The 20,132-nt window shown below is 39.4% G+C and overlaps 1 protein-coding gene across 1 annotated transcript; it reads left to right on the forward strand.

The window, feature by feature from the left end:
• Nucleotides 1-846: 846 nt before the first annotated feature.
• Nucleotides 847-2,933, forward strand: LOC113311149 (ABC transporter G family member 6-like). The gene has a single exon (XM_026560002.1). It carries the CDS (start codon nt 847-849, stop codon nt 2,863-2,865), a length of 2,019 nt encoding a protein of 672 aa, XP_026415787.1. The 3' UTR covers nt 2,866-2,933.
• The last annotated feature ends 17,199 nt before the right edge of the window (nt 2,934-20,132 follow it).

The raw sequence follows: 20,132 nt of genomic DNA on the forward strand, positions 1-20,132 counted from the left end.
CTTACTGTATTAAATGAACATGGAACTTACAGAGAGTGCAATTCGTTTCCTTCACCGATTCCAGCAGCTCATTCCATTCAAGTTTCAAAACCCTAAACAATATAATCTTTTATTTTATCAAATTCAATGGTAAGAACCTTTATCAATTAAGAAACAGTAAATTCACGGATTTTAAAATAAAAAATTTTACTCTTGAACTTAGATGCAACACTCATCTGTTTAAGACTAAATACCTTGGTTTCATGGATCTGATGATTGAAATTTTGGATGATAAATGGAACATTTTTTGTCTTGATCTTCTTTATCAGCATGCAATTGGACGAACAAGGGGAGAAATTCTGGCTTCTGATTTCTTCCATCTATTCAATCAAAAATCGAACTCATTATAACAAAGAAGTATAGAAAATGAAAAGCCTATGCTATTCTGATTTTTTTCTTATCTGGTGTTCGTAGCAAAGAGGGAGTAGCAAAGAGGGAGTAAAAGACAGGAATAAACACGTCAGCAGGAAAGAGAAAAAAAATGAAAAGTACAAATGACATGTCACGTATGCGGTGGGTTTGATGGTGGGTTAGATTAGTGGGTTGAATAGAATTATTGTTTCCGGAAATTAAATACTATAAAGGAGAGTTGTTGACACGAACGCATTAAGCTCTTCCAGTAATATACGAGTATAATTTTCTTCATCAATAGAAATTTAAATGAATCATCAGCTCGACAGATTTTTTTTTTTATTATTATTTTTTTTTTTTTTTTGAAAATAAACTCGATAGAAGTGTTTTCTTCTCTTGTTTCTTTCTTCTTTTTTCTGTTCAATAGAAAGTGTTTCCACCATCCAAATATAGAATATGGCAGGAGGTAATATTACTGATGATGATGAATTAGCTTTCCATGTTGGGATTGAGTTGCGAGAGATATCGATGTCTGATAATGATGATCTTGAAGAACCTAGCAAGACGATGAAGACATCTATTACTCCATTTGTTCTCGCATTCAGTAATCTAAGTTACAGCCTTAATACATGTACGGAAATGACATTTTCTAGTATTTTTTATAGAAAAGATACCAAGAAAATGCCCAAGTCCTCCAAGGAGAAAATCTTGTTGAATGATATCTCAGGTGAAGCTAGAGAAGGTGAAATTCTAGCTATTCTTGGTCCTAGTGGTTCGGGAAAGTCAACCTTGATTGATGCACTTGCGAACAGGATCTCTAATGAAAGCTTGAAAGGATGTGTCACGATGAATGGTGAATTTCTAGAGTCGGGGCTTCTCAAAGTAATTTCTGCTTATGTCATGCAAGACGATTTGTTGTTCCCTATGCTAACAGTTGAAGAGACGCTAATGTTCTCGGCTGAGTTTAGATTGCCTCGTTCAATCTCAAAATCAAAGAAAATGGCAAGAGTTCAAGATGTGATGGATGAGCTTGGGTTGCTTAGAGCAGCAAATACCTTAATAGGAGATGAAGGTCTTAGAGGCATTTCTGGAGGTGAGCGTCGTCGTGTTTCAATTGGAGTTGATATAATTCATGATCCAATTGTACTATTTCTTGATGAGCCAACGTCAGGACTTGATTCATCGTGTGCTTTCATGGTGGTGAAAGTCCTGCAGAGAATCGCTCGGAGCGGGAGGATAGTTATTATGTCCATTCACCAACCTAGTTCCAGAGTTGTTGGCTTATTCGATCAAATGATATTTCTCTCGCAGGGTGAAACCGTCTACTATGGCTCTCCCAATCATCTCTCACTTTTCTTGTCGGATTTCGGTCATCCAGTCCCTGAGAATGAAGATATAACCGAATTCATGTTAGATCTATATCGTGGACTAGAAGGGATACCTGGTGGAACAAAAAGTATTGTTGAATTCAACAAACTGCGGCAGAAATTAGCAGAAAACCAGCAGTTCAATTCAGATTATTCAAATATGTTGGGTGTAAGCATAAAACAACCAATAATAGTAAGGGGAAAACTCATCGACAGTAATTTTATGCACACTGCTCAAACATCGAGCATCTCGAAATTTGCAAATCCATTCTGGGTTGAGATCATTATACTAGTGAAACGATCATTAACAAACTCAAAGCGGATGCCCAAAGTATTTTTACTTCAACTTGGTGCTGTTGCGTTCGTAGGTTGTATCTTTGCCAGTGTGTACTGGCAGCTTGATAAATCACAAGTAGGTATTAAAGAACGAATAGGGCTATTCGCTATGATAGTGACAACCATCTGGTTTGGTTCCATAGAAGTTCTCGCAGTATTCCTCCAAGAAAGGTACATATTCATGAGAGAAACAGCTTATAACTCATACCGCCATTCATCTTACGTTCTATATCACTCAATTTTAGTCATAGCCTCGTTATTCATATATTCTATATTGTTAGCATCATTGACGTTCTCGCCAATTGGTCTAGGTGGTGGATTTCCAGGTTTCTTTTTTTATTTCCTTGCGATATTTGCATCATTTTGGACAGCTAACTCGTTCGTGAGTTTGGTCTCAGGATTGGTTTCTCTAGTTGTGGTGGGTTACATTGTAGTATTGACTACAGTTGCCGCATTTCTTCAATTCAGTGGTTTCTTTATACCTAGAGATAGAATTGCATCATTTTGGATATGGCTCCATTACATTTCTGCTATGAAATATCCATATCAAGCCATCTTGTTAAACGAATTCGACATCCCAAATATGTGTGTGGTTGAAGGCATTGCTCCAGATAAGTCTTGCTTAGTCACTGGTTCAGATATAGTAAGAAAGCACGACGCAGCCGATTTAAGCAAATGGAGTTGCTTGTGGATTACTTTGGCAATGGGTGTCTTCTACAGAATTCTCCTTTACATCGCTTTATTGTTTGGCTGCAAGAACAAGAGGAAGTAGTTCTGTACAAGATAAATTTTCCGCATGTCTTGTAAGAGTGAGAATTTTTAATTTGTTAGGTGATATTTTCTAAATCTTCAAGAACTCTTTCGATTTTTCGTTGAATTAGAAAGATTTTTCTCAAAAACCAACATAGTTAATCAAAGTGGCAAGTTATGACTCTCATATTTGATGTCAGAAATTTGGATTTTCCTCGCAACTAAATTTCTGAGTTATTTTGGGTTTGAAATTTTTGCATACCTCCAGAACTAAGTCATCATACATTTTTCGAGTACAATTTTGTGCACACTCCTTTAAAGAGTGTGCAGTAACAAAACAATCTTATTGGCTATTTCTTAACGAACATTTACTTATATGAAAAATTGTTTTCTCTTTTGTTTTAATTTAATTTTAACATTAAAAAAGGTAAAATTATCTTTCAATTACCTAAAATATATCACGGTTACCTTCTTCTCTTTTTCTCCACGTACTCATGTTATGTTGATCATCAGATTCATCCTTCTTTTAGACTTTATAATCATCAAGAATTAACTAATAAATGCAATCAGATGTAAATAAGTTTTTCGCTAAATCTAAAAAAATCCTCAATCGAGAAAAACCAAATTTTCTTTGATCTACAATTCTTAATCCTCGCCTAAGTCAGAGTATATTGTAGTAATAAACTCAAACTTCTTTCTCTTGTATCAGTAGACAAACTGAATCATTCTATACTTTAACCTTATTTTTAGGGATTATACATTTTTAATCACTTTTCATCTTATGTTTATAGTCAAGTTAATCACTAATTTTCTTTGAGGAAACTTTTAATCATAATTTATATATAAAACAATCATTAGAGGGTTTTCTTCTTTTTTTTTGACATATCTATATAATTCATCACGATGATGGGCTGATGAGGTTGAACCTTTTTCTAGCCCAGCCAAGCTTCTAAAACTGATTTCGACCAGATTAACCAGAGCTTAGTCCAGTATCACCATCCCTTTCAAGGACATCCGCTTCAGTTGACGAACCTGCTAATCCAGACCGAAGCCTAGGAACTGATCTAGTAACTGAGATTTGTCTTTTCTAACCTGAATTATATATCCGGGACTTCTTCTTTTGCGACCTTCAGCGGGAAACCTCCTCTTAGAGTCATCCAGATTAGGCAGGAACATAACTTAGTGAGACACTTCCTTTATCATTTTACTTTATGTCCCTTCATCTGGAATAACCTTCTTTATATTCATCGGCAAGCTAGACAAACACATTTAATTTCTTAAGGAAACGGAAAGTTCCACACTTATTACCCAATTAGTTCATTTCTTGGTACAGATAGAGTATAGGACTTTTTCTAAATAAAATAAGTAGCTATATAACTTGTAGGTTGGGCTTTCTATCTCTGCCCCGCCTCTTCCTCCCCAGCACAGAGCTTAAGTAGCCTCTAATGCAACGCCTTTGGGCAAACCTTCTTACCCCAACAAAAGGATATCGACTTTGGCTCGATCCACCGGCTTCAATGGGCTCCCTTTTTCAATTATAATACCTACCCTAATGTCTAGGCCCAGATATGACACTCTTCGGTACCTAACCTGAAACTGCATTGCCCTCTAATGCACTCTTTATTGATTGTACGATTTATTCCTGTCTAGCTTCACGTTGTCCACCATTTAATTCAAACCTAGTTACTAGCTCAGCCGATGAAGCAGATTCTGCCTACTCTGACCTATTATCACCAACCCTTTCACGATCACCAGCTCCTGACTAACCTGACGTAGTACTTTCTTCTTTAATATTATCAGCTTATGTTCAACCGTGGTTAGGTTAGGACCTCACAAGCTAGAAGAACCTGAAATTGAGCCTGACCTAGTTATCATATATGCATGTAGTCTATAGAAAAATTATAGGTTAAAAATGAAAGTGCAAATAATTTTTGCATCTGGTGAGATCTAGAAAGTTCCCTGGCTTTCTTATCCCACAAGGAAGGAACAAAAGAAGAAGCATCCTCTTTCGTCGGATCCCTTAGCTGTTTTTCTTCTCTACCATGACGAATGAGTAGGCATTGCTCTTTCCTTTGTCCTTCCCATTGAGCCCTCCCACTTGTGTAGTGGTTACTCCCAATCCAAAGCACCCCTTTTCTATCTTCGGCGCTATTGCTGGAGTGATGGTACATGCTTCTCAGTACTGATTCGTATGGAATTAGCATTACCCGGTGATCAAAATATGGGTGGAAATCATCAACTCTATAATGTTTTAATTACGGCTCACGCTTTTTTAATGATATTTTTTATGGTTATGCCGGCGATGATAGGTGGATTTGGGAATTGGTTTGTTCCCATTCTGATAGGTGCACCTGACATGACATTTCCACGACTAAACAATATCTCTTTATGGTTGTTGCCACCAAGTCTCTTGCTCCTATAAAGCTCCGCCTTAGTCGAAGTAGGTAGTGGTACTGGGTAAAAGGTCTATCCTCCCTTAATTGGTATTACCAGTCATTCTGGAGGAGCAGTTCATTCAGCAATTTCTAGTCTTCATCTATCTGGTATTTCATCGATTTTAGGTTCTATCAATTTTATAACCACTATCTTCAACATGCGTGGACATGGAATGACTATGTATTGATTACCCCTTTTTGTGTGGTCCGTTCTAGTGACAACATTCCTCCTTTTATTATCTCTCCCGGTACTGGAAGGTGCAATTACGATGTTATTAACCGATATAAACTTTAATACAACCTTTTATGATCCTACTGGAGGAGGAGACCCTATCTTATACCAGAAGATTACAACTCCGAGACATTCCAATAGAAAAACAAATCCTAGTCATTTATGCGGCTATCAATGGATAATGGAAAACCAGCTAGCTCAGATGCTCAGAAACATCGTAAGAGAAGTCTTCCTGATAAATGGTTATTTCAGACCTACGTGGAAAGCTTTCGACAGAAAGAGAAAGTGAGACTCCTGCTGCTAGAAGAATTGATCCGAAAGGTGTTACATCGGTAAGGTGTGTATAGCTCCTGATCACTGGCACTTAGTACGAACAACTACCTTAGCACTACGTTCTTACTTTCCGATTGGAGTTTTAACACAAGTAGATCGCTACCCAGGGCAGATGCCGGGAAGCAAGGATCGTAGAATATCTAATTTCCCACGATCTAGGTTCCCAACCCAGGTGAAGCAGGATATCTTTGTCACCCCATTTTTACCTAGTAGACCAAGAGGAGGAGTTCGAGCATAGCGAGAGGGGCGTCCATGGCTACCAAACAACCATGAATTCAACCTTGTTGTAATTGCTACAAGAAAGGGTAAGTTCCCAGAAGAGGAACCCATTGCTTCTGCGGCTTTAATGGAGATTTAAACTTGCATTCCTCTACTTTCAGTTCCTCTCTCGTTGGTCGAGCTACTCCCTTGTCCCTAGCCAGATTATTCCTTCAAGGAGCAAGAGATTTGCTACCAACTGATCAAGGGACAGCGCATAGTCAAGTTCTTTCGTTGCACCACATACGTTTTCATGCTTAGTCTATTTGTGGAGGAGCGGGCCGTGAGACAAGACCTAGATTTAGGTCAATGCGCGCCATTATCCGCATTCTTAACCTAAGAGATTAGCCCAACAGTCAGATAGAGTAGGCCAATTTTAAGGATCATGAGCCGGGGATATACCACCTTAAACCCGAGGAAAAGAGATTAACATGGTATGGTATTGTCATTGGTTAAGAAAAGATTCTATTAACGAACAATGGCCTTTCAGAAAGATGTTCCCCATTAGATGACATTGATTCCGGTATCAAGTAGAATGGCAGAAATATGTTCTACCAATAGTAGAATGGCATCTTGAATGATTCGCTCATGTATCAAGTTCATTCTTCACTTCCTCTGTTTCGCAGTCGAGTTCCTAAAGGACCTTGGATCAACGGCGCAAGCAATATAAATTGCCTATATTTGATGTCGATTCATCCAGACTTCCATTCTTTGTAGAGGTCGCTTTAGCTTTCCTTCTGGGAGCTGTATGAGCGGTAACATCCAAGTATGGCTCTGTGAGAAGGGCGGTGGACAGAAATTGCCTTGTTGTAATTGCAATAAAACACTAAGTTATGTTTTTATAGTCTAAATGATAAATATAATAATCTTATGGAAGGCGGCGCAATAGAACAATATTACTGAAAATAATCTTTACCCTTTTCTAAGAAAGGGTAATTTCTTGCAGAATCAAACCATGTATTACAATATCCTATATTAGTTATACATCCTCCTTGCACATATGCCGGAGACATCGCCAGTGCTATGGGCTTTGGGCTATGTAGATCCAAATTGTTGAATGGGATTGTGGCACGTCACTCGCCGCCGAAAACAATGAAACCTTGCTTCGCTCTGCTGGATGCGTCGGATCCCGACTCCTGAAATTTAAATATGTAGGCATCACTACTTCGTCTCTTTGTTGGACCGCCGACGCGAGCACAGTGGTTTATGACCAGGAACATGAACCTATTCGAATTTGGATCTTGACATGTCGGTGCTTTTTAATCGTAGGCACCTTGCCAGGTTGTTGGCTTTGAAGTAGCTGCATGGTATTGGCATTTTGTAGATGTGGTTTGGGCATTCCCATTTGTCTCTATCTATTGGTGGGGAGGTATATGAAGAGGAAGGAATCTTGAACAATTCAAGCTCGAAGAGGGGATGAATCTATATGTATAACAAGTAAGTAAACAACCTAGGTGGGTTAAGTAGATTAAGACTACACCCTCCATTCCTCTTGATCTGACCCTTTTAATCGTTACGCTATTCGGGGATGTAGGTCGGAATCCGGTTCAAGAAAGAGATCTTCTTAGGTACAAGTCATCGCCAGCAATCTGCTCTTATCCTTGGTGTAAAAAGGAGAGTTCCTTTCTGGTCTTGCCCAAAGTCTTGATTCTCATATGAGATCTCCCGCGACAAAAGTTAAAGCAACTGCTTTCTTTATCTCGCTTGTCGTTAGTCCGTCTAGCGGCGAAACTCATAACTGACACTTATAGGCCCTAACCTTTTGGGGACGTTCAGATAACCTTCAACCTTTATCTAACAACTGGGACTTTGAGAGACTCAACACCTTGTGATCTCCAACTCCAACTTTTACGGTTTACTTTCAGTACAATCTAGGAATCCCTTCAAACGAAAGATATAATCACTAACATCCCTACTTGTGAACATGTGCATGGGACTGCTTGAACTCAACTCATGTTCGGATGCGATTTATAGCCATTTCTTTCTGAACTAAGTCAGCTAAGCCGGCTAGGAAACTAATGAATAAGCAATAGCGATCACCGAGATCTTTTCGAGGAATTAAGAGGTCGTAAAAGGAAGTTAGATAAGCTAGTCGGTCAGAACAAGTGTAAATGCTTTACGAGATTCGGGAGTAATTTCCAGTATTCAACTGGAAAGTGGGAGGAAGGCTTGGCGGGTACTTAATATTAAACAAGAATGACAGTATCAGAGAGGCGTCCCTGCAGCGGCAGGACCTCCGAGAAAATAAAGTCCACTCGAAATGTTTCGGGACTTAAGAGCCTTTCCCAGCTTTTGTATCTTAGCTATTTCTGGGTCATCCTCTTGGCGAGGAAGTGCATCTCGGTGGTCCACCTCATCGCGACGGTAGTAGAAGGTAGGCGCTTTACAGAGGTTAATTTTCTAGTTCTTCCTATTTGACCCAAAATCGATCGATCTAGCCATGAGTAGGTTGAAGAGATCCATAATAGGCCTTGGAGGACCGAACCTACGTATGTGACAAAATACGGGGATGACTTGTGGCTAGGGGTGAAAGGACAATCAAGATCGGATATAGCTGGTCTTCAGCAAGCAGGAAGCGGAACGAACTTTCTAGAATGCAAGCAAGTAGTTATGCTACCAGCAGCACCCGGGCTTTCGAATTCGATTCTTTACAATTCCCTCATAGAAGTGCATTCATAGCATTTCCTATTGATTCCTGGACTTGGATCACTGGAAATCCTTATTCTACGACATTACAAGAGAGGCCATTTATGGACTCGACTAGCGTGAGAGCGCACATCCGATAGTCTATTGTGCCATTTCCTTTTCCCATCTTGTACGACTTTGGTATAAGGTCCTTCCAAGGTGGATTCGCGTAGAACATCGCGCCACCATACGAACATGGTATAGAGGATCAAGATGAGACCTAAACTGAGAAGTCTTGCACCCCCTTGATATGAATGCATGTACATCACACCTCCTACGGTAGTTGCTAAAGCCTCGATCCTAAGAGAGTCTTTAACTCACGTTGATTTCCAGTCGCATATCAGAAGAGTGGTCCAGTTCGACTAAACAATATCTCTTTCTGGTTGTTGCCACCAAGTCTCTTTCTCCTATTAAGCTCAGCCTTAGTCGAAGTAGGTAGTGGTACTGGGTGGATATATGAGTTTACTTGCGTCTATCCTTACTCATTCCTTGCCTTTACTGATGCCTTCAGGGCAACCAAATCGAATTGAATACTAGAGGAAGATTTGCGTAAGTTCGAAGAAGAGGATATTACAGAAAAGAAAGGTCAACAGAAAAGAAAAGAAAGCTTCGCTGAACTGGTCATAGTGCAGAAGAAAGTCTTTCGAGTCTCTAGAACCAAAACTCAAACCTTTTCTCCCAATTCAAGGTCTGGAAAGAGTTGTCGACTGTCCCTCCGATGGATAAAAGGTAGAAAAAGAAGCTATCAGTACATCAACGGTAGATAGGAACCAAAATTCATTCGTATCTTCGACATGAAAAGATGATGCGAACGGTTCACTGATCGTTAACAAAAATTTTGGTGCATGTGTTATTTCTTTTCCGCATTATATTTTATATAATTAAAATAATACAGGTTGTGCGTTCGTGATCATCAATTGGAAATTCAACCTTTGGTTGTTGATCGATATTGATTGATCCTTGGACATTGGTATTTGGTACCGTCCAAGTATTCCTTGTGTTTGATTAGGACTCGTTGATTTCTATTAGCTTGAGTAATATCAAAAAAAGGAAAGAGATATTAACTCCTTGAGATACTTTTATCTAGATTGAGTCTGACTGTCTAAATGATTCTCTAGCAAAGTATTTCGGAGTTAGTCCATACAGATTGCTAAGCGAAATATTGGGTGGTGTTGTTATACCCCCTCTTTTTCACCCCCTCATGCAGGCAGAGGCGATAGCATAAGCAGAACAGTTCATCTCGAGAGCCCACTTCTGAGGCATAAAAGAAGCATTTTCTACCGGATCCCGAAACCACCAGCCACCCCAACCTAATTCATGATGAGCCCACCAACTTCCTGGCCGTTGGTCCCTGTTCTTATCACATCCATTTTTCTTCCCATGGAGCCCCGAGGCGAATCAGGATCAGAAACCAAGTGAATTACTTTACTTGGATCCGTTTTTAGCTTTATTTCAACATGGATGCTTACGCCTGACTAGTTCACCAAGATACGATTGAGGTTCTTCAGGCGTCTAGTACCCCTTTTCTTACTTTGATTCCGAAGAAGAGATTCTCCGCATACGCTGCCATGTCCTACAAAGGAGACAAAAAACTAAATAAAGTAGAAAGGAGATTAAAAACTAAATGAAGTAAAGAAGAAGGTAGTGGTAGGCTTCTAAAAGGTCCTAAAAATTATCCCCGGCCAAAAACTTGGTGGGCCCGGAGATATGTATAAAATTAAGCGCAATGAAACGCGGGCCTACAGTAATACCGCAAGTGCACGGTCGTCAGTTGTAGCTCGTGCAAGTACGGGTCGATCCACAGAGATCGGGTGTGTTTTGAGTTTTCTAGCTAATTGGGTTCCTAAATTGCTGTTGGGCTTTGAATACCCTTTGAAATGGGTTGAACTGAGCTTGGGCTCAGTTGGTCCTTGAAGTGTAAATGGGCTTGTGATTGAAGTTGGCTTTGGCCTTATTCCTAAGAATGAACTGGGCTTAGTCTTAGGCTTTTGGGTTAAGCCCACAGTTGAATGGTTTGGGCTTTGGTTTGAGCTGGGCCTGTGGTCTTTCAACAATTTACAATGGGCTTTTGTTTTGGTCTTCTGATGAGCTCAAGTTGTGCTCTGGGCTTTTGGGCTCAATGGGATTGAGCTAACAGTGGACTGTGGGCTGGGCTTTGGAGAGGAAGCAGCAGCAGCAGCAAGAGAAAGGAAGGCAATGCAGCAGCAGCACAAGTGCTGCACAGCAGCTGCAATACTGCAGGGCAGAGGCAAGTGGTAGCAGGAAAAGGCAACAGGAGAGTTGCAGGGCAGATGGGTTGCAGCAGCAGCTGCACAAGCAGTGCACAGCAGCACAAGGCCAAGAAGACAAAGCAGCAGCAGCAGGGTTGCAGCAACAGCTGCAGCTGCACAAGCAGTTTGCAAGGCAGGGAAGAAAGAAAGCAGCAGTACTGCAGCAGCAAAGCTGGAGAAAACAGCAGCAACAGCAGCAGCAGTGCAAAGAAAGCAGCTGCACAAACACTGAGTAGCAGGGTAGGGAAGCAACAACAGGGCAAAAGCAATGGAAAAACTAAACAGCAAAAGAAAACTAGACAGCTGCACAAGCAATGCAGTAAACAACAAGATAACAACAAGCAAAGATGACAATGAAGAAAACAGTGTGAACAAGATAAATGAACCAAGGCCTAAGGCCAAGGGCAAGGATGATAGTGAAACTGAAATGGAGCAAAACTAAGGCATTCTTCTAGAATGGGAAGAGAACTAGCTTGCTCATTGTCACTAGTGAGCACTAGTTTCTCCCCACTACTCAATCAAATCAGTGCAACCTAAGCATACACAAGGAATGGCAAGATAATCAGCTTGCTATGAGCACTGATTTCTTCCATTGCACAATCAGTTCAATGCTTCAAAGGTAACTAGCTTAGCATTCCATCAAACTAACAATGCACAAACTTAACACTAAACTAAACATGGCACTAACAGTGACAAAACAATGAGGATTAACACATATTAACAGGACAAATGTAGCAGGAATTAATTGGAAATTAAAACATGAAATTAAAACAAGCATGTTAACAGGAGAATAACAATTTTAACAGGAGCACATTTTAACAGGAGACAAACAATTTTAACATATGCAGTGAAATTGAACAGAACACATTAAAGAGAGAAACATTAACATTAACAGGACATGAAAGTCCTGGATGCCGGCTAATCCAAGCATACCTTTCTACACCAATCCCACACCCATATTTATACCCAATACCCAATTAGGGTTTACAATCAAAATCCCCAAATTTCTCCAATCGACAGTACAATTAGGGTTTGGTAAATTCTTACCTAATTTGATGTAGCAACATCAAATTAAACTCGACCCATTACTCTCCTTGGTCTGCTGCACCTTTCCCATGCTTCAATTACGTCTTATAGCCTCACCTAGTTTATTGATTTATCACCTAGGGTTTCAGTGGTGAAAAATCAATAAGTTAGATGGCTATAGAGGTAGGGGAGGTAGCTACGGCGTGTAGGTGGTGTTTGGTGGTGATTTGGTGGAGGTTAGGTGGTAGAGATGGTGGTGACAGAGGGTTGGTGGCGGAGCAGGTGGTGGTCGTGGAGTTGCAGAGGAGAAGGAAGGGGGAGAAGAAGGGCTCGACTGTTTTGGGAAGAAGGGGGGTGTTTGGTTAGGTGGTAGGGTTCGGGTGCTCCAGTGTGTGGCGGCTCCATCGATTTTTGATGTTCAGCGAGACTAAGCCGTGAGATGTGGAGCTGGTAGGTAGATCGGACGGTGATGCGGAGGCAAGCGAGGAGCGACCGTCGGATGAAGTGATACAACGAAACTAACGGTGCTAGATTAGGTTAGGTGCTGTAGTGTAAGGCGGAGATATCAAACTTTGATGAACAGCAAGGGAGAAACCGTTGGATTCAACTACCATCTAATCTGAAGGCTTGGAATTTCAGCGCTGTGGTGCTTGGCAGAGACTTCAGATTTTGATGCTCTATGAAGGAGCGACCATCAGATGCTTCTGAGAACTGATCTGATGGCTGAGAACGGAGGCGTTTTTGTGTGTAGAAAATGAGGTTGTGCGCACCATTCTTCGCGGTTTCCTTGCGTGATTTCTCCCGGCTTTTTCACTACTTTTCTGCTCTTTTTGCTCCGCAAGTCATCCAGACTTTATTTATTACCTAAAAATGCAAAATTAATTAAAAAAAAATTATTCTTGAAAACAATGAAAATACAGAATATGGGATAAAATGTAGAATTAAAGCACAAAAGATGAGTTAAATGCCAACAAAAAGGGATAAATATATACAATATTTGGCACTCATCAAATACCCCCAAACCTGAATTTTACTTGTCCTCAAGTAAAACAAAACTAAGGAAATCCTAACTATACCACTGTCGCTGGTCTCTCGAATGCATTTAGCGTATGCACTAAGCCTTTTAAACCACTAAGTGTCCCTAGTGGACGAGTTGAAGTCTCGTGAAGGTTTGCTTAGAACGTACCTACAAAGTTCTAGGTCAAAATATAAGCTCAGATTCCATCAAATGTGACATGTGCAAAACAGTTTTAGCTCACAGCAAAATGGAGATGTCAATCTAGCTGTCAAAGGCACAATCCTAGCACTGATAACAAAAAAAGACATGTGATAAGAGTGTAAAGTGTATCTACACATGTGTAAAGAAAGATCTGAAGTTATGACTACTAATCACCAAGAGATAGTTTCTCAGGCTAAGAACTGAGGTCGAAATCTAGCTAGCTGTCCGGACTTTACGAGAATTGTGAATGAGTTGGAGGTATTTCACAATTACTCGCGTTGTACATCAATGGCATACACCCTCCTTGCTTATTACAATAAAACAACAAAAATGACTATTTACATGACTCTTATTTACATTGACTCTCTTTTATTTTTGGAACAAGAGATGATGGAATTGATAAATACTTGATTTTTTTGTATTTTTCTGATATTTTTTCTCTTTTTTTTTTTTTTTTTCTGAATATATACATCGATTTTTTTTTTTTTTTTTTTTTTTTTTTTTTTTTGCATAAGGAAACACTTTTGATACATAACAAAAAGAAACAAAAGATTACATGACACTTTGCAAGAGGTAGCCCTTTTTGATGCACCCAGTTAAATTCGATGGTTGTCTTTCTTAATGTAACCTCCACCTTCTATCCCAACCAACCAAAGAACAAGCTAGTCAAGTTTCGTTCAGTATTCTAAAGTGATTGGCAATCGTAACTTCCTATCAAACACCTTGAAGATCGAGGCTATACATGTATTGGTAGATCGTGCGCGTGCAAATTTCTTATCACTATGTGAATTGTGCTAGAATCAGGGTGCCTAAATATCTAGACTAAGACTCCTAATAATTATACATATTTGCACAAGAGTCAACATTTCAAGGTAAATGAGCTCCATTTTTTATGATTTTTCATTTTTTAATTTTTTTGAATTTTGATTTTTTAATTTTTTTGGAATTTTTCAATTTTTTTTTTTCAAAAAGAAGAAGGAGTTCGTTTTCAATTATGGCAAATTATCATGGTATCTACTCTATACCCCCAAACCTAAACTAAACATTGTCCTCAATGTTTCAAAATATGGAAAGAATTAAAATGCAACATATGGAAAGGGACATGCTGAGTAGAGTAAAAGGAGAGAGAATACCCGATTTCGGCGAAAGCAGAATTAAAACTCCGTTATCCAAGGCAAAACTCCAACATATTCGGAGTCACAATGGATGAGCACAAAATATATATACAAAAGGAAATTGAACTAACACATTATCTACAAGAAAATTTGGTTTTTAATGGGATTGGACTTTTTGGAAAAATTTGGTTTTGTCGGGAGACATTTGGCTTTGATGGGAAAAAGAAAAAGAAGATTTGGTTTAAAAATGGGAGAAAAGTAGAAAATTTTGTGTGTTTTTTTTTTTTTTTTTTTTTTTTTTTTAAGAACAATAAAATGAAGAAAATAAAATTTGGTTTTTGAAATGGGAGCACGCCCACTGTTGGTCCTCTAATGGAATGGAAGGAAGGCCGCGGCCCACGAAACACTAAGTTTTAATTTTGAAAGTTTAATTTGGCCCAGTTGGTTAAGGCCCGACGTTTGTTTTAAAACTTTGGTTTCGAGGTCCACTCTTGAGTGGAAACAAGCCCACAATCGGTTACAAGCTCAGCTGGGTTTAAACCCAGAGTCCAAAATATAAGTCCAATGAAAGAATTTAAACAAGCCCACAAATTAAACAAACAAGCCCACAAATAAATTATTACAAACCCAACAGAAAATAAGAGAAGCCCAAAAATTGGCTTTAATATTACATGCCCACAATTAAAAAAATTGGAAGCCCACAATTCGGGTTCTCTTGAATGGGTTACCTTTTAAGCACAGCCCAGCTGCTCTGATATTGTTGGAAAAACCCAGTTGGGCTTTGGTTCTTTTCCTTGGTGGCGTCCCAGCAGAGGAAAAACAGGTTCAGAACAACAGGTCCAACAGCAAATGAAGTGAAGCAGATGCAGATGCAAATGCTATGCAGTGAAATGCAAAAATAGCTAATAAAACAACAAGAAAAACACAGCACCAATCCCCGGCAGCGGCGCCAAAAACTTGATAGGCTTCTAAAAGGTCCTAAAAATTATCCCCGGCCAAAAACTTGGTGGGCCCGGAGATATGTATAAAATTAAGCGCAATGAAACGCGGGCCTACAGTAATACCGCAAGTGCACGGTCGTCAGTTGTAGCTCGTGCAAGTACGGGTCGATCCACAGAGATCGGGTGTGTTTTGAGTTTTCTAGCTAATTGGGTTCCTAAATTGCTGTTGGGCTTTGAATACCCTTTGAAATGGGTTGAACTGAGCTTGGGCTCAGTTGGTCCTTGAAGTGTAAATGGGCTTGTGATTGAAGTTGGCTTTGGCCTTATTCCTAAGAATGAACTGGGCTTAGTCTTAGGCTTTTGGGTTAAGCCCACAGTTGAATGGTTTGGGCTTTGGTTTGAGCTGGGCCTGTGGTCTTTCAACAATTTACAATGGGCTTTTGTTTTGGTCTTCTGATGAGCTCAAGTTGTGCTCTGGGCTTTGGAGAGGAAGCAGCAGCAGCAGCAAGAGAAAGGAAGGCAATGCAGCAGCAGCACAAGTGCTGCACAGCAGCTGCAATACTGCAGGGCAGAGGCAAGTGGTAGCAGGAAAAGGCAACAGGAGAGTTGCAGGGCAGATGGGTTGCAGCAGCAGCTGCACAAGCAGTGCACAGCAGCACAAGGCCAAGAAGACAAAGCAGCAGCAGCAGGGTTGCAGCAGCAGCTGCAGCTGCACAAGCAATTTGCAAGGCAGGGAAGAAAGAAAGCAGCAGTACTGCAGCAGCAAAGCTGGAGAAAACAGCAGCAACAGCAGCAGCAGTGCAAAGAAAGCAGCTGCACAAACACTGAGTAGCAGGGTAGGGAAGCAACAACAGGGCAAAAGCAATGGAAAAACTAAACAGCAAAAGAAAACTAGACAGCTGCACAAGCAATGCAGTAAACAACAAGATAACAGCAAGCAAAGATGACAATGAAGAAAACAGTGTGAACAAGATAAATGAACCAAGGCCTAAGGCCAAGGGCAAGGATGATAGTGAAACTGAAATGGAGCAAAACTAAGGCATTCTTCTAGAATGGGAAGAGAACTAGCTTGCTCATTGTCACTAGTGAGCACTAGTTTCTCCCCACTACTCAATCAAATCAGTGCAACCTAAGCATACACAAGGAATGGCAAGATAATCAGCTTGCTATGAGCACTGATTTCTTCCATTGCACAATCAGTTCAATGCTTCAAAGGTAACTAGCTTAGCATTCCATCAAACTAACAATGCACAAACTTAACACTAAACTAAACATGGCACTAACAGTGACAAAACAATGAGGATTAACACATATTAACAGGACAAATGTAGCAGGAATTAATTGGAAATTAAAACATGAAATTAAAACAAGCATGTTAACAGGAGAATAACAATTTTAACAGGAGCACATTTTAACAGGAGACAAACAATTTTAACATATGCAGTGAAATTGAACAGAACACATTAAAGAGAGAAACATTAACATTAACAGGACATGAAAGTCCTGGATGCCGGCTAATCCAAGCATACCTTTCTACACCAATCCCACACCCATATTTATACCCAATACCCAATTAGGGTTTACAATCAAAATCCCCAAATTTCTCCAATCGACAGTACAATTAGGGTTTGGTAAATTCTTACCTAATTTGATGTAGCAACATCAAATTAAACTCGACCCATTACTCTCCTTGGTCTGCTGCACCTTTCCCATGCTTCAATTACGTCTTATAGCCTCACCTAGTTTATTGATTTATCACCTAGGGTTTCAGTGGTGAAAAATCAATAAGTTAGATGGCTATAGAGGTAGGGGAGGTAGCTACGGCGTGTAGGTGGTGTTTGGTGGTGATTTGGTGGAGGTTAGGTGGTAGAGATGGTGGTGACAGAGGGTTGGTGGCGGAGCAGGTGGTGGTCGTGGAGTTTCTGCAGAGGGAGGTGATGGAGGAGAGGGGCTCGACTGTTTTGGGAAGAAGGGGGGTGTTTGGTTAGGTGGTAGGGTTCGGGTGCTCCAGTGTGAGGCGGGTGCAGCGATTTTTGATGTTTAGCGAGACTAAGCCGTGAGATGTGGAGCTGGTAGGTAGATCGGACGGTGATGCGGAGGCAAGCGAGGAGCGACCGTCGGATGAAGTGATACAACGAAACTAACGGTGCTAGATTAGGTTAGGTGCTGTAGTGTAAGGCGGAGATATCAAACTTTGATGAACAGCAAGGGAGCAACCGTTGGATTCAACTACCATCTAATCTGAAGGCTTAGAATTTCAGCGCTGTGGTGCTTGACAGAGACTTCAGATTTTGATGCTCTATGAAGGATCGACCATCGGATGCTTCTGAGAGCTGATCTGATGGCTGAGAACGGAGGCGTTTTTGTGTGTAGAAAATGAGGTTGTGCGCACCATTCTTCGCGGCTTCCTTGCGTGATTTCTCCCGGCTTTTCACTACTTTTCTGCTCTTTTTGCTCCGCAAGTCATCCAGACTTTATTTATTACCTAAAAATGCAAAATTAATTAATAAAAATATTTATTCTTGAAAACAATGAAAATACAGAATATGGGATAAAATGTAGAATTAATGCATAAAAGATGAGTTAAATGCCAACAAAAAGGGATAAATATATACAATATTTGGCACTCATCAGGTAGCGCCTAAGATGTACTTTTTTTTACCTCGCATCGCTTTTACATCCAGTCTACGAGAAATAGACTGACATCAATCAGCATTCCCAAAATATTGACTTTAACTTTTAGAGTCTATATCTAGTACCAGCGAGAACGTATTGACGTAGATGAAACAAGCAGACGGTAGAAGCACATACTCCATTTAGGGGGGCAGTATATACCATTTAACCTATAGATCCTCTTTACCCACATAATAAACGGTTGAGGTTCTTCAGGCGTCTAGTTCATTCTGTCATCCTTTCCCCTTCAACACGAATGAGTAGGCGAGCCGAAGAAGCTTCCTTGCTCACGACCTTAGAGATTGAATGCCTTATGCCATCAGAGTCCAATTTTGTACACACTCCTTTGAAGAGTCTGCAGAGAACAAATTAAGCCTATTGGTTGATCAAAACCAAACGTTAACTATTTATTAAATTCTTTTGTTTTGCTTAATTTTAATTCAATTAAAACCTATAAATGGAAAATATAAGGATGTCCGATCCTTATAATATAAGGATAACAACAAAAAATGGGTAAGTACAAGAACATAATATATGCCTTTGATATCAATGATTTCTTTCCTACTTTATGGGCTAAAGTGATTGGCATGATGCTGTTGATCTAGTTGTGATTGATATAATGCTCTTTGATCTTGTAAAATGAAGCAAGTGATTTCGGTAGTACTGCAAACTTTAGTAAACTGAATCTAAAGATTTTGTTAGTAGCGGTGATCAATTGCAACAGCATACACATTCAAAGGAGCATCCAGTTTCCCATACTGGGTTGAAACTTATTACAACCTCTTTTTATTTCTTACAGGCTCTTTTTATTTCTTTGCATAGTTAATTAACTTAATTTCACTAATTATTCACGTATTTCCAAGATTGTAATCTTTTTATTTTGGGTAAGATATATACTACTTTCTCATTATAGATTTCAATTAAATTAAAATAAATCAAAAAAAATATTAATAAATAGTTGACGGTTATTTTAAACCGGCCAATAAGATTAATTTGTTTTGTGCACATTCTTTAGAGGAGTGTGCACAAAATTGGACTCTAATGATCATCCTGTTCTTTTCTCAAAACAAAATAATCACCACACTATATTTTAGGTAATAGCGAAATATGATTTATCCTCTTACCTTTTTAAGATACAAAATTAATTAAAAAATAATGATTTAATAAATAGTTGATCATCCGTTTAAGACAACCAATAAAATTATTTTGTTATGTGCTCTTTAGAGGAGTGTGCCAAACTTAAAAGATTGTTTGTCATGAAAAAACAACATAAGTGTTGGGGTATGTTTTTATTTTTTCAGCCTTAACACAATTGAGAGAAACAAAAAAAAAACATAAATCTTTTTAGAAAAAAACTAAAATTAAAAAACAAAACAAAAGTAAAACTTAAGTTAAATATATTATTGAATTAAAGAATAACTCGAACATTTCACGTCTTAGGACACTTCTTAGCTTTGTAGGATGGATGATCTAAATACTTAATGATCCGCTCAAACAATCCTTAACGGGTCAAACAATGTCCACGAACCATCAAACAACTCCTTAGGGAGCGATACAATGGCCCCCACGCCACCAGCACCACCTGTGATGTAATACCATGTTCTAGTTTATGGACATAATTAACTTCAAAAACCATCTTGAAGTTCATTACCTAACTAACCCCGAGGTATCGGAAAATGTCCCGACCATGTTTAATTGATCACGACACAGACTCATCTAGATTAATATAACTCGATCAACTGGGATCCACAGCTGTATAGACAATTCTTAATATTCCCATTCATAATTTCTAAGTTATCAGAAGCAACAGCTTGATCACGTCTGTTATTCAATTGACCATGGATACTGAATTAACCGTTGACGTCTTAAATACGCGTTACAGAAACATGGTCTTCCATTGAAAAACACATATCTCAAATTAAAACGATTCAGATTTGTGTTTATTTAAACCAAAAACGATTCAGATTTGTGTCGATTAGCATTCTGATAGACATGCACCCTCGCTGATGTGCAAGCTGTCTCAAAATTAAAATGTTGAATCTGTTGCTTCCAGAAAGTAAATACTAAACGGAGAGTAGTTGTCATGAAGACGTCAAGTACTT

The sequence above is a fragment of the Papaver somniferum genome, chromosome 9, assembly GCF_003573695.1.
Source record: "Papaver somniferum cultivar HN1 chromosome 9, ASM357369v1, whole genome shotgun sequence".
In the NCBI taxonomy this organism is placed as follows: domain Eukaryota; kingdom Viridiplantae; phylum Streptophyta; class Magnoliopsida; order Ranunculales; family Papaveraceae; genus Papaver; species Papaver somniferum.